The sequence below is a fragment of the Dipteris shenzhenensis genome, chromosome 4 (assembly GCF_047967505.1).
Source record: "Dipteris shenzhenensis isolate YYH24624 ecotype China chromosome 4, Dip_SZ_1.0, whole genome shotgun sequence".
NCBI lineage: Eukaryota > Viridiplantae > Streptophyta > Polypodiopsida > Gleicheniales > Dipteridaceae > Dipteris > Dipteris shenzhenensis.
Window position 1 is genome coordinate 44446494 of NC_141599.1, and position 12482 is coordinate 44458975.

The following is a 12482-nucleotide window of genomic DNA, read 5'->3' on the forward strand; positions in this document are numbered from 1 at the left end:
CAAATGGCTCACAGCACGGACGAGCAGTAGGTACAGACAATCGGCGCAGATCTATACGGAGATACCTGTACAGAGCAGGTGGTATGGCGCAGGTACAGCGGGTGTACGACGAATGTACAGCCAGCAAACTCCAAATCCGTACAACGTACAGACATTGTACGGCTGTTCGCGGGCATTGTACGACAATCTCTCGCATGACTATACGGACAGTCAGTGCAGGTACGAACTGGCGCAGGAGTACCATACAGACTGTACGGACAATCAACACAAGTACGGACTGCTGCTGTACGGAGGTACGGATGGCAAATTGGCGCTGGGTGTAACGGGCTGGGAGCTGGGAGCGAGGGGCTAGGCCGAAAACTAGGAGCAGGGTCTTGCTGCACTGATACCAAATGTGAGAGAGGAGAGTGAGAGAGCAAGAGAGCTGAACGTAACGTTGCAATAGATGAAGTGAGTAATACAAGAAGTGGGATAGGTTTTGTCGAAGTGACAAAACCTTATCCTTCACTAACCGTAGTTAGTGAACTAACTATGGTTAAGAGAAAAAACCTCTAAATGAGGGAAAAGTGCCCCTAACCTACTTATTACATTACATTGGTCACTGCTAGAATATAATAATAATTCTAACAGGAAAAGTACCAATACAAACTAGAGCTTATGGAAGAAACTTACAAACAAACTAACTAACCAGTTTGGTCAAAGTTCTTGTATTTCATATTCTCCATATCAATGTTCCATTCACAGTGTTTTTGCACCCAAATTAAAGGTACGCAAGATATAGCTCCAAGGAGTCCAACTCAGAGGATAAGATGGAAGGAGTGGCCTTTGGTCTTTGTCTTGGTGCTAATCGGGAGGAGTTAGGAGGGAACAAGGTGGTGCTACAAGAAGATCATGTTGAGACACTTCATGTGGAGGATGTGGAATGCAATGAAAATCTTCTTAGTGATTCTCTATCAGGTAGTGAGAAGACCCAGTACTCGGATATGTTAGATGATTTCCCATATCTCTTTGCAACAAGCTATTCACAAGTTCGACCAGTATCTCTTGTGGAGCACAAGATTCAATTGAAGCCAGAAAGCAAGCTAGTTGTGCAATGCTTAAGGTGATCAGGGGTGATATAAGTTGAGGCACTAAAGAAAGAGGTAACCCAACTACGATGGAAATGGTCGAACTTTGAAAAGTCATACTGATAAGTTTTCCCTTCTTCACGAGTGAAAATTAAGTTTCCCTTGATCTTCATGTGGAATGGGCTCCACCAATAACAAAACTGTGTTCTGACAAATGCCCGTGACTAGATAGAAGGAGGCAGCATGCTGTATAACCCTACACACTAGGACCGATATCTTTGAAAATTATGTTTTAATAGCTCAAATAAGGGCAAGTCATCTCATCCATGTGAAGGGTTCATCCTGGCTTTGATCAAACACTGGAAGTGGTATTAAAATGCATAGAACGCCTCCAACCTCATACTAAACTTTACAAACATGAAGCAGGCCATCAAATACCTTCAGCCTCATGCCAAACTTCACAATAAACATGAAGCAGTCTTATCGAGCTTCCAAAGCTTAATCTGGTACAAACTAAAAGCTTGTAATAAACTGTATAAATTGTTGTGTCAAGCTATATTGCTTCCAGGTTAATGTTCCACTTGATATTGTGACATCGTTCTTGGGAAGGTCTACAGGGCAAACAAAGGTACACCACAATCTATTTCTTTAAGGCTCACCATCAAGGTGGTACTAAAGCATTCAAGCTTATTCATCAGTATTCAAGCAATAAAAAACAACAGGCCATAAGGAAAATTCCACAACCACCAATGCAAAAACTAGCACAGTGAAAGCAATGAAGACAACAGTTAACCAAAATGGATCCCTACCAGTAGGAGTGCGCTTAAACGTAAAATCTCCTGAGGGTAGTATCTTACATCATTATTAAGAAAAATAGCTGTATCTAGTGCACAAGCTTGCTTAATCCAACATGTGAACAGAAGCAACCAGACATATAAAACAATGATAAATAACAACAATGGCATGGTGAAGCTTTCCTCAAAAAGCATCCCCAATCTACAAGATACACAGAAAATTGGATGCAAAGATTAATACGATTAATTATTAGAAACAATTAACCATTACTGGTCTAAATCAAGATATCAATAGATGCATTGCCATCTATACATAAATATATCCACATTGTGAAGATGTATTTTTTTCTAATGACGCATTCCAAATGGCAATTGTGGAAATTCTCAAGCCTCCAACAGCTTCCAAAATTCAATCCATATTCTCCACTTCTTGAATGAAATAACACAAAGTTTGCCACAGACAGCCCAGCATATAATGCATTATATGAAAGCCTTGGGGAGTGAACCCAAAAAAACATTTTTGTATATAAGAAGGATACAACACTATCTTTACAAAAAGCTGTTCATGAGGATGAAACCCATAAAACTTCCTTGCACGAACAAGACTGCAGCTATGAATATGCTGCCGTTTTGCACCAATGCCGCTAGCTAGCTGCAATATAGTAGAAACACATGTGCAAAGTGAGTTGCAAAAAACAATTCAAACGTAAAGAGAGAGTGAGAACTTAAGCACATGCAATTGTCAAAAACTGTACAGATGTCAATCTGATTGATTAGGGGGAAAATTTATCAGCAATGGACAGTAGAAAAGGCTTTACAATCACATCAACCCTCCACTTGGTTCCTTTTCTGCATGAAAAAGTTTCTGAGCCTCTTAACATCAACACATAAAATGGAAAAAAATACCTTAAGCGCCTTTTCAACTGCAGACGCAAACCGCCGCACAAATCCCAGAGCTGCTAGTATAAAACAGATTTTAGGTTCTTGTGCAAGATAATGATAAAAAACCAATAAAACGAACATGCAGAATCAACCTGGAGTTCAGCATGACTATAAGACTAGAATACATCCTTTCTTGCAAATTAATAAGCAAAGATACACTTATACTCTGATCAGCACCCAAGCATAAGCTGCCATCTGGGTTTCGGGAAAATCCAGAATCACCTGGGTAAACCTAGTGCTTACTAAGCTATAAAATCCCAACCCAAAAAACATAAACTACGACAACAAAAAGGAAACTAACAAAGAAGAAACACGAGAGAGAGAGAGAGAGAGAGAGAGAGACAGAACGAAAGATATATTAGCGTCCTCGGGAGGCCTCGCAGGGCCTATGGAGCAAAGTACTTAGTACACCAAGCGAGATTAAAGCATACAAGCCTCAAAGGGCTGAAGCAAAGGGCGCACTAGGGCCCTTGCTGAGTGTGATGCTCACCTAAAGCTAAGGAGCTCAATAGCTCAAACAAAACTCGGATACAAAACTGAAAGCTGAGGCTCAGAAGCCGAAACCCGGCACCGTGGTGGCTCTCCAGTGGGCTGTCGAGTTGTCTCGCGCCGTGGTGGAGGACGTGGGCTCCTCAATCTCTGGATCCGATGGGCTATATCAAGAGTCACTAGAGCTGAGATAGGCCGGAGCTCGATCATATCTAGTCACTCTCCATGTCATGTGTGGTCTCTGCGTCCCTCGTTCAGCAGCGTTATGTCGGCTCTCTCTGCGGATCTATACTGCCCTCATATTAGCTAGCTAGTCCTCCTCCACCCCACACTCTCCTAGAGCTGACTCAAATGCATAATAATCTGCAACATGTCTTTGTGCTTGGTCTGCCTCAATAGCCTGTGGCACGGTACACCCCCTATTGCTCTCTGATCTATTGCGATAGTGTCTCTCTGTGTTGTCGCATCTCAAGCAGATAGAGCCCAATGCAAACATGGCCATGGAAGTGGATCAACCGTGAGAGTGGACCAAGGCCGTGTCCATCCTGAAAGAGGCAATGGTATTGTCTCTGGATCTCATAGTAGGCTAGGCAGATACATAGAAAATGCTCCTCTGTCTTGACCTCCCCCAATGTGCATAACCTGCAGATCCGGTGCTCTTTGGGTATATCTACAGCTCTCCTTGCCTCAATCCTCATCTAATGAGACGAGACCCGCATCTGTCCAATGGCAATTCTCAATGCATGTGAGACTCCTCTATCCTCGAGGTACCGGGGTATGATGATGATAAGTCCATCCTCCGATACTCTCAAGAAGTGGTCGTGATAGAACTAGATCTTGGTGCAAACTCCTGGCACACCCCAAAGTCCGAGACGTATGGAGCTAAAGGAGAGGAGACCGTTATATACAATCAAATCATGGACTACACCCAACTCCAGTAGATGTCACCCATACCCTATCACATGTGGTGCATCTGCTAAATGCCTCACTATCCCAAGCTCTGCTACATCTAGCTCCAATACTATGAGGGAATCAGATGCGAGGTCAAGCAAGCCCACCTGTCTATCTCTTGTGTGAGCATTAAAGTCACCAAGGAGGAGGATATCTCCCTCCCTAGAGAACTCCGTGATGTCATCATGTAGCGCCTCTTATGGGCTGTGTCCTTTGTGGTGACCTCATGCATAAGATGATGTATGTGGGAGAAAATAGCACACCACAATCAGATCGGTCCGCATATGTGGACTCATATCCACATATGTCGTGCATGTTCCTCTCTCCGTACCACCGATATGAGTAGTCTCACGTGTGATCTAAAAAGGATAGCCACACCCCCAGAGCCTTGTACCCCACTGTCTCTCCTCATCTCCATCCTATGGATTGACTCCCATGTATATGCTATCACTGTGGGCAGTCCTCTCTCTGGGCTCTCATGTGTCCTAGTGTAGAAGATCATGTCCCTATCGGTGTATGTTTCTAAGAAACCCCGCGGGTGACTAGAGGGTGCCATTGCAATTCCAAACTACCATTTTCAATCTATTTTGTGCACTCATCTCGTGGGTCCAACACCGTCATATGCTGTCCAATTGCCCCTCTTCCTTCTCTTCCTTCTCTTCCTTGTCCACTCTCTCTCGAATAATCACTTTACCATCCCTGTAGGCAGCCCATTTCCCTGATTCTCTTGTTGCCATCACATGCACCATACCCTCTCTCCAGTGCTCTTGCTGTAAGAGAGTGAGGTCGTCATCCAGATAGCCCCTATTACCTTTCAAAGGTGCCCTTATGCTCATGAGGGTAGACCCATCCATTGCAGTCCTAAGCTTCATCACTAGTGGTCTCATTGGTATCTCCACTTTGCCCACTCTCCAAGCTGTCTAACAAGTGAGATTGACCCCCATTTTACTGAACAAGACTTTGGCATCCGCCATTGGAGTGTTTCCCACTGTTAGGCCTCTGACCAAGGCATTTAGTGCCTAGCTGTCCCTTCTCTTTTCTTCCTCCAAGGCTTCAAAGATAAAGTCCTTATTGGGCCTTCCACTCCATCATCTTTATCTCTTTCTGATTTGTTATTTGAGTTCAGCATGTGTGCCTTGCATTGTTGCTTGCATAGCTACAATATCTTTCCTGAGAGTGGCATTTTCTGTTTTGAGTTCTTCCATAGCCTTGCAAGTCCGTTCTGGAGTCACCTTCATGTCTTTTAATTGCTGCACTTCAATCCCCAAAGATTGTATCTTGTCTTGGGAGTTTGCTTTTTGCAGATATCCACTCAGCTTTTTCCTTCTCCCACTCTTCTCTCTTGGCCTTCTCTTTTCTCCATTCTTCTTGTATTTTCCCCCCTTGATTCTTCACTTCAGTGTGTCTTATCCCCATTGTTTTCTCTAATAAGAGAGCTACATTTGTGGCCTCCAAACTGTCAATTTTCTCGGTCAAGGCTAGACATATCTTGTTGAGGCTGGCAAGGACATTAGATGTAGCATTGTGGGTTGTTCCTGCTGAGTAGGCTGACAAAGCATTTCCATGCTGGCTTCCCCCAAAATACCCTCTACACATCCTCCTGTAGGCATTGTGCAAGAACTCTATTGCCTCTGTTTATTTGCAGAACTGCAGAAATGCCGAAATGCAGAAATGAATATTTCCCTCACATTTGTGTGTATGTTTGCAGCCCGGAGTGGTCTTCAGGTCGCCATCAACGTCCTTCTCCTTTCTTTTAGTAGTGCATTGTGAAGAAATGTTACTGGAGCTTCCTGTTTGCACCTTTCTGGACCCAAATCTGATGATTGGAGCACCCAAGTCTGAAAGGAGGGCTAGGGATCTTGGATTTGGGGGGTTTTGGGGGAGGGGGGGGGGGGTGTTAGAGATCAACATCTTCTGATGAGAGAGGGCCAGTGTTTTGAGGGTGTGCCCGCCCAGTGAGTGAGGGTAGCATGAGAGTAAGGGCCCGTGTTGTGGGTGTGCCCGCCCCCCGTGAGGATAGTCTAGGGTATGCTGGTCCCTACGTGTGTGCTGTAGGGCTGCAGTCTGATCAGTATTGAGGGGCAGGAGGAGAGGCTCTCCCTTAGGGCTGTCGGCTATGGATGTGCCTGGGGGGTCGGCCCTGAGCAGCCCCCTGTAGGGCTGCTACCAGGCCCTTTTATAGGGCAGAGGTGAGTCGGCCCACCCCCCCCTTTTAGTCAGCATGCTGGTCTGTGGGGTCGGCCACCTTGCAGGCTGGTCGGCCAGTCTGCCCTACCCGACTAGGGAGGGGCTGGGGGGCTATATATAGGCCCCCCCTCAGCCCTCTTTGTAGCATCTTGTGGAGCAGAAGATCAGTCCATTCAAGGGCTTGGCGGAGGAGCAGAGCTAGCCCAGTCTTGCACCTGTGAAGCAGGGTAGTGGATCAGTTCATCCACTCCCTTGGGCTCCCTTCCTTTGGTTGTTGAGCTGTGTTCTGAGCTCTCGAGCAGCCTGTTGATTCCGAGGTTTTCCCCCAGTTGTAGCAGGGTTTTATCCAGAGATCACTTGCAGTTCTCCTGTGCCTCTCTCTCCTTTCTCTCCTCAGTGTGTGTGTGTGTGAGGCGAGGCAAGAGCTGGAAGAGCCTGCACAACCTCTTATAGAGGCCATGATGACCCTGCACAGTGCGGGACTTTGGAAAAAGCCCCACAATATGGCATGGTGGCAGCAGAAGGCCACGAGGGGACCTGGGAGGTCAGAAGCAGCCCACAGGAGCCTGGAGGGGCCTGGCAGACGGCGTAACCTGCAGCAACAGCCCTTGGAGTTATTCGGTGTATAGCACAGCCACCACATCTTGTAGTTATTCATGCTGTTCCAGATCCGTTTGACCCATTTCTGCAGGTATTTTCACTGATTTCCACCACCTCTTGTAGTTATCCTGGCTGTTTTAGATCAATTTGACCCATTTCTGCAGGTCTTTTCACTGCAGCTGTTCCTCGCCAGAGCAACCTCTTTTAGAGTTTTTCCAGACCCATTTGTAGGGTTTTGGATCTGCTGCAAACCCTAATCTCAAAGTCATATCTGCTGGACAGTTTCAACCAGTTTTGAAGCTGTTTTAAAGAAGGCTACTACTGTTTTCGGACATTTTACAGGATGCAGCCTTTCTGCTCAGTTTTGCCTCATATCTTTTGCCCTCAGAAATTTTGGGGCTTTTGTTCTCCATTGCTTGCATATGTTGGCCCTCGCAGGTACAAGTCAGATTTCAGCCAAATCCTGCCACTCCTCCACAACAAGATCTGTTTTGCATGCTAGTCGATCAGCTTGTGCTATATACAAAATGTTTGCTTGTTGATCTTGTGAAACCTTTTGCCATCCTTACATTAACAACCTCTTACAGGTTTTCATGTGATAATATGACATGTTTCCAAGTTAATTGAAATGAAGGACTAGAGTGTGGGTAGTAAGTCAAATAAAAATAGTAGCCACACTCAAGTCAATTCATTTCAAACATCTCATACCATCATAAGCAAACTTGCAAGAGGTTGTTAAGGTACAAATGCAATAATGTGAATTTCAAGTAAGCTCTATTGGGGAATAACACATGTCGAGGTGCTGACCATCGTGGGCAGCAAGTCCAGGGCAAGGCACCTGCTCCACCGACACCAAATCAGAGAGATGGGATGCCTAAGATGCATAGGCCTTGTCTTCAATTGCACTTTCAGTGAAGAGGTTCATTTACCTCATATTAGGTCATGCAAGACTTCTAAAAATGCCTGCTACACTTTGGAAGCAATGTATCAAACCCGTAATGAGGCAAGGGTCTCGTTCCTGAAATGGGAAGGATGCAAAAAGAAGACTCAATGTCAGAGCATAAATTCAGGATCTCGACAAGCTATTCCAGATGCTCAGCTTGTTCCACTACTTTGAACTCCCTATCGGAGTCATATTTGTCTTTCCATGTAAGCCAATTGATTTAACTTGTGCTCTAGGAGACTCCCCCATCTGTATAGTTCTAGAGAACTTTCAAGGGGCATGACTCCCCAATGTAATGGGAGTATGTGAGCTTTCCATGCTCGTCTGCTGCAAGGTTCATCCATAAACAAACCCCTTTCTATTCTTATTCCCAAGGATTAACCTACATGCATGCATTAAGATATGAATAGAGCTAGTTAGGACTATTATGTTGGCAGAAACATTGGGAGGAAAGAGGAATCCTAATTCTTATAAAGTTTTTGGCAAGGAAAACATTGCCCTTACTTGTGGGCTGCTAAGGCAGCATGTTTTTTGTAAGCTTTGTGAATGTTATCAAGAATTTTCTATTGTAAGTTGTGATACCTTTTTTAAATGAATGGCAAAAAGATCTAAAGAACAAGGGTCTTGAGGAATGATTGCCCATTATGAAGGACAATTTCAAGAGTAAGACGACCTTAAACCTGTTGGAAAGGTCACCTCCCCATGTGTAATCCCCCATATGAGGAGAATATGTGGGAGGGTGTACCTCCCCATGTGTAAGCCCCCATATGAGGAGAGTATGTGGGAGGGTGTACCTAGGAAAAGATGGCGAGCCTGTATGGAGACCTGGAGAAAGGGCAGGACAGGCGCACGCTGTACAGGATACTTGCAGAGGGTGTACGGAACTGTTGGAGAGGTTCCAGGGCTTGGCAATGGCCTGACATCAGGCGGAAATAAGGTAGCAGGGCTGCGCTCTACTTGGGGCAGGGTGGGGCCAGAAACAATGGCTGCAAAGGGGAAGTCCCCTGCACTTATATAGGGCTGGCTGACCGGCTGGCCAACCAGGTCGGCCCAGCACACAGCCCCATGGAGGGTCCCCACAGGCCCATAAAGGGCTGGTGGGTCAGTTTGCAGACCTGCAGCAGTCGGCCATTTTGGCCCTGCTAGGTCGGTGCAGATAGGGGACTACCAGACCCTATAAAAGGGGCCCCTTACGGCCTCATTCATTTTCCACCAGGGCAGCCTTTAGGGAGCAGGTTTGGAGCAGAGGAGCAGCAGATTGGGGCCTACATTTTTTAGGTCCAAGCAGGCTGTGTACTGCAGACAAAGAGCTTGAAGAAGGGCTGCACACCTAGGCTGACACTTAGGGCAGCAAGGTGAGGGGATCAGACACGGAGACTGAAGTCTACATATGCTCATCAGGAAGCATGCGGACTCAGGGATCTAGGAGTGTGTCTGAGGTAGTAAGACAGCATCTTTTGGTGAGGACAAAGGACCACGATTTGGTGGGACTTTGGCCCTCTGTTGTATTGTGTCCACTGGGCAAAAATATTTTGTTGGTCCTGTATCTCTCTTGAGCATTGTCTACTTTTTAATCTGCACATATATGTGAAGCACATTAAGTAAGGAAGTTATGTGATTCCACCCACACCACCACTGTGTGAGCTCCCGGTCTATTCTATCAGTTTTCCACTATGCATACCCTCTCATTGATTTCTAACAAAACCTTCATAAAGTTCTTATTTTTCTGTTAGCTTTCTTTAAGCTGAATTAAGAAGACCTTTTTCCTCTATATGTACTCATAACAGATGGTAAATAAGGAGAGTCTAGATAAGAGTTTAGGTGCCCACGTGTTTCTAACTTGTTAGATCATTAATTAATTAAAGCTTGCCAAGGATACACAGGGTGGTTTCATTTACTCACTCGTCACACCCGCAGCTATGTTAATTGTCTCCCAAGATGCTTTGTTTGTTATGAACCAACATTAAAGAGAGATTGGAAGGTGAGGTGTTTGCAGTTATTATCTAAACAGGAGATTGGACACGATTACATGTTTCCATGTTGCTCAAAAAGAAACTCAGCCACTTTAAAATCTGACGTAATGAAAGGAAAAAATAAATGTAGTAATCAAAATGGCAACCGAGAAATAAAGGGGGAGCACCAAAGCACTCTAAATTAAGTGTACGGGCTTACCTTCATTAAAGTCTTGAGGCAGCTCTTCATCATATGGCACGTAAAAGTAAGGAAATGCCTGCATATAACATGTAAGTCAACGAAGAAATAAAGCTCTCTAAAGAAAGGTGCCAATTTGGCAAAGCAAATTGCATTTCAACCACGCGAAGAGGCAGGGAAGTCCCAAACTTTGAAAAATCAGTCCGGAAAGGAGATAGGAAAGAAGGTGAGAGAGCTAATGCTACATAGGGCCTTCGTAATTTGTTAAGTTTATAATGGAACTCTCCACCAGGTGCTGAAAAGAGGTTCACATATGCCTATGTATAAAACTTATGCTTTCAAGCTGCGGACTTCACGCGTTGGACTTATTGGCGGAGGTGATCCTTTCTATCAAAAGGCACCAAATTGAGCATGTTCACATCGAACCTTGTGCAAATGCAGGCATATTTTCTGTCCCGAGAGAGTGGTGCCGAAAATTCTCACAACTGGAACTTCGAGGATGGGAGAGCCTGGAAGGGGAAAAACGTGTGAATGCAAAGGACCCAAAAAGGGGAGGAGGATGTTGAGTGGAGCAAAGAAATGCTGACCTTGGAAAGAAGAGTAGCAGACGTCTAAGTGAGGAAGAGGGGGAGCAAGGTAATAATCGAGAGTGACAATTCGAAGGCTAAAGGTGGTTTCACGACGAGGAGGAGACACCGTCTCCCCCATGGTTGCCTCAAATGAACTTCTTACAATAAGCACTCATACACCTCTTATATAGTAGGCCAATGATGCCAATCCCAGACTCTTCACATTCAAGCTTCGGGTGACCCCCACCCCCCCCTCAACCTCACCACAGGGGCCACCCGTGGGGCACAACATAGACCTGGCCAGTGATCCCACACACACACCCCTCCCTCCCTCACGCACACGTCCAACCACTTAGCTAGGCACACACCAGCTCCTCTTCAAAGAGACGGTTCATGTGGAAGGAAGGGGGCAGGTGGGGGCGTTCGTTCACACTTGGGCGGACAGAGGCAACGGAAAAGCTATATTTTTTTCACATTGTCCGCACAGTGGCCGCCCGTTGATGCCGAATGAGATTTTTGCACAACGAACGAGATTGCACTTTATGACAGACAAAAGAGCGAGTTCACACTCTGTGCACCTAGCTTTCCAAATGGTCAGTAGATACTCTAGACGTGCTTAGGCAAGTTTCACAAGCGACCATCTAGACAGGCAAAAGAAAAAGGGGCGTGGGAAAGAAGTGGCACACAATGATAGGCCGATGGGAGTGCCATCGAAAAAAGAATGGCGAGCAACCTCAACATGCTGCCCAAGGCATAGACACTTGACTTTGGTGGTCCTTGCAGTGGTAAGATTTTTGCTCCACATGCATCAATAGTGTATCACCAGCGGGTGTGTCTGAACGTGCTTCATAATGCAGCTGTCCGAATGGTTGTGAGTCCAACTTTACTCAAATCAACCTTTAAGGTAATTTTTATTTCAATGAAAAGACTTCTATTAAGTATGAAAAAGCCCCAAGAGCAAATGCTCGTGGCAAAAGTACAACATGCATACCATGAAAAACAAAATACCTTGAATGGGTCGACAACTACTCGTTAAGAAGAACCAAAAAAACTCAAACGTTAAGGGTGAAAATGGCAACTCAAACCTGTGGTGGACTTCAAGAAAAAAGGGGAGCCATTCCACTCCCTAAAGAAGATCGTCCCCCTGGTAGAGGCCACTCAGGAAGACCCCTGCATGCACCTTCAATGTAATTGTAATTGTTCATGTGGCCACAAATCGGTAGAGATTTTGCTTCTTTTTTCTCCCAATAAAAATCTCTCGAACTTTACTTGGCCTCGTTTTAGGGGATTGCACATTATTCATTCTTTTTAAAAATACACAACCTCAATTTTAAGATTTTTGAGACTAGTTACCTACAAGTGTAAACTTCATTTTTTGTCGAGTTAGCAAACTGTTGTTTTTAGAAGTTGTCCTAGCAATGTGGAAAGGGTCTTGCATGGTTGTCACAAGGGGGGATCTGTATGCCCCACATTTTCAAGCAACTAGTTGCTTGTCATACTTTTGGAGAGTGGTCCTTAATAAAAGCTTAATTCCTTGTGAGTTCATCAGTTCATGAGCTTACTTTCTTCATGAAGTGATGAGCTCGCAAGGAAATAGTATTATCTAGCCCCACACAATCAAATCTTATTGTGAGGGGCTAGATAATAAGATTTCCTTGTAAGTTCATCATTCCATAAAGAAAGTAAGCTCATGATTGACATTACTAAAATTTTGATAAGGGGTTCATCCCATTGGCATGGATAGTTGATTGATAGTGGCCAACATCATGATGATAAGTTTGCCTAGCAA

The 12482-nt window shown here is 45.0% G+C and overlaps 1 protein-coding gene across 1 annotated transcript in view; it reads right to left on the reverse strand.

Annotated features, from left to right (window-relative positions):
• REV3 (recovery protein 3) overlaps positions 1 to 10832 on the reverse strand; it is a 51004-nt gene extending 40172 nt beyond the window's left edge. The window contains exons 1-6 of the mRNA XM_087373968.1: positions 10712 to 10832; positions 10551 to 10633; positions 10146 to 10203; positions 2768 to 2817; positions 2401 to 2513; positions 1877 to 1919 (exon numbers count right to left, since the gene is read on the reverse strand). Of these exons, the coding sequence (XP_087230094.1) occupies positions 1877 to 1919; positions 2401 to 2513; positions 2768 to 2817; positions 10146 to 10203; positions 10551 to 10633; positions 10712 to 10832 (468 nt within the window). The remainder of the gene's footprint in view (positions 1 to 1876; positions 1920 to 2400; positions 2514 to 2767; positions 2818 to 10145; positions 10204 to 10550; positions 10634 to 10711) is intronic.
• Between the last annotated feature and the right edge of the window lie 1650 nt (positions 10833 to 12482).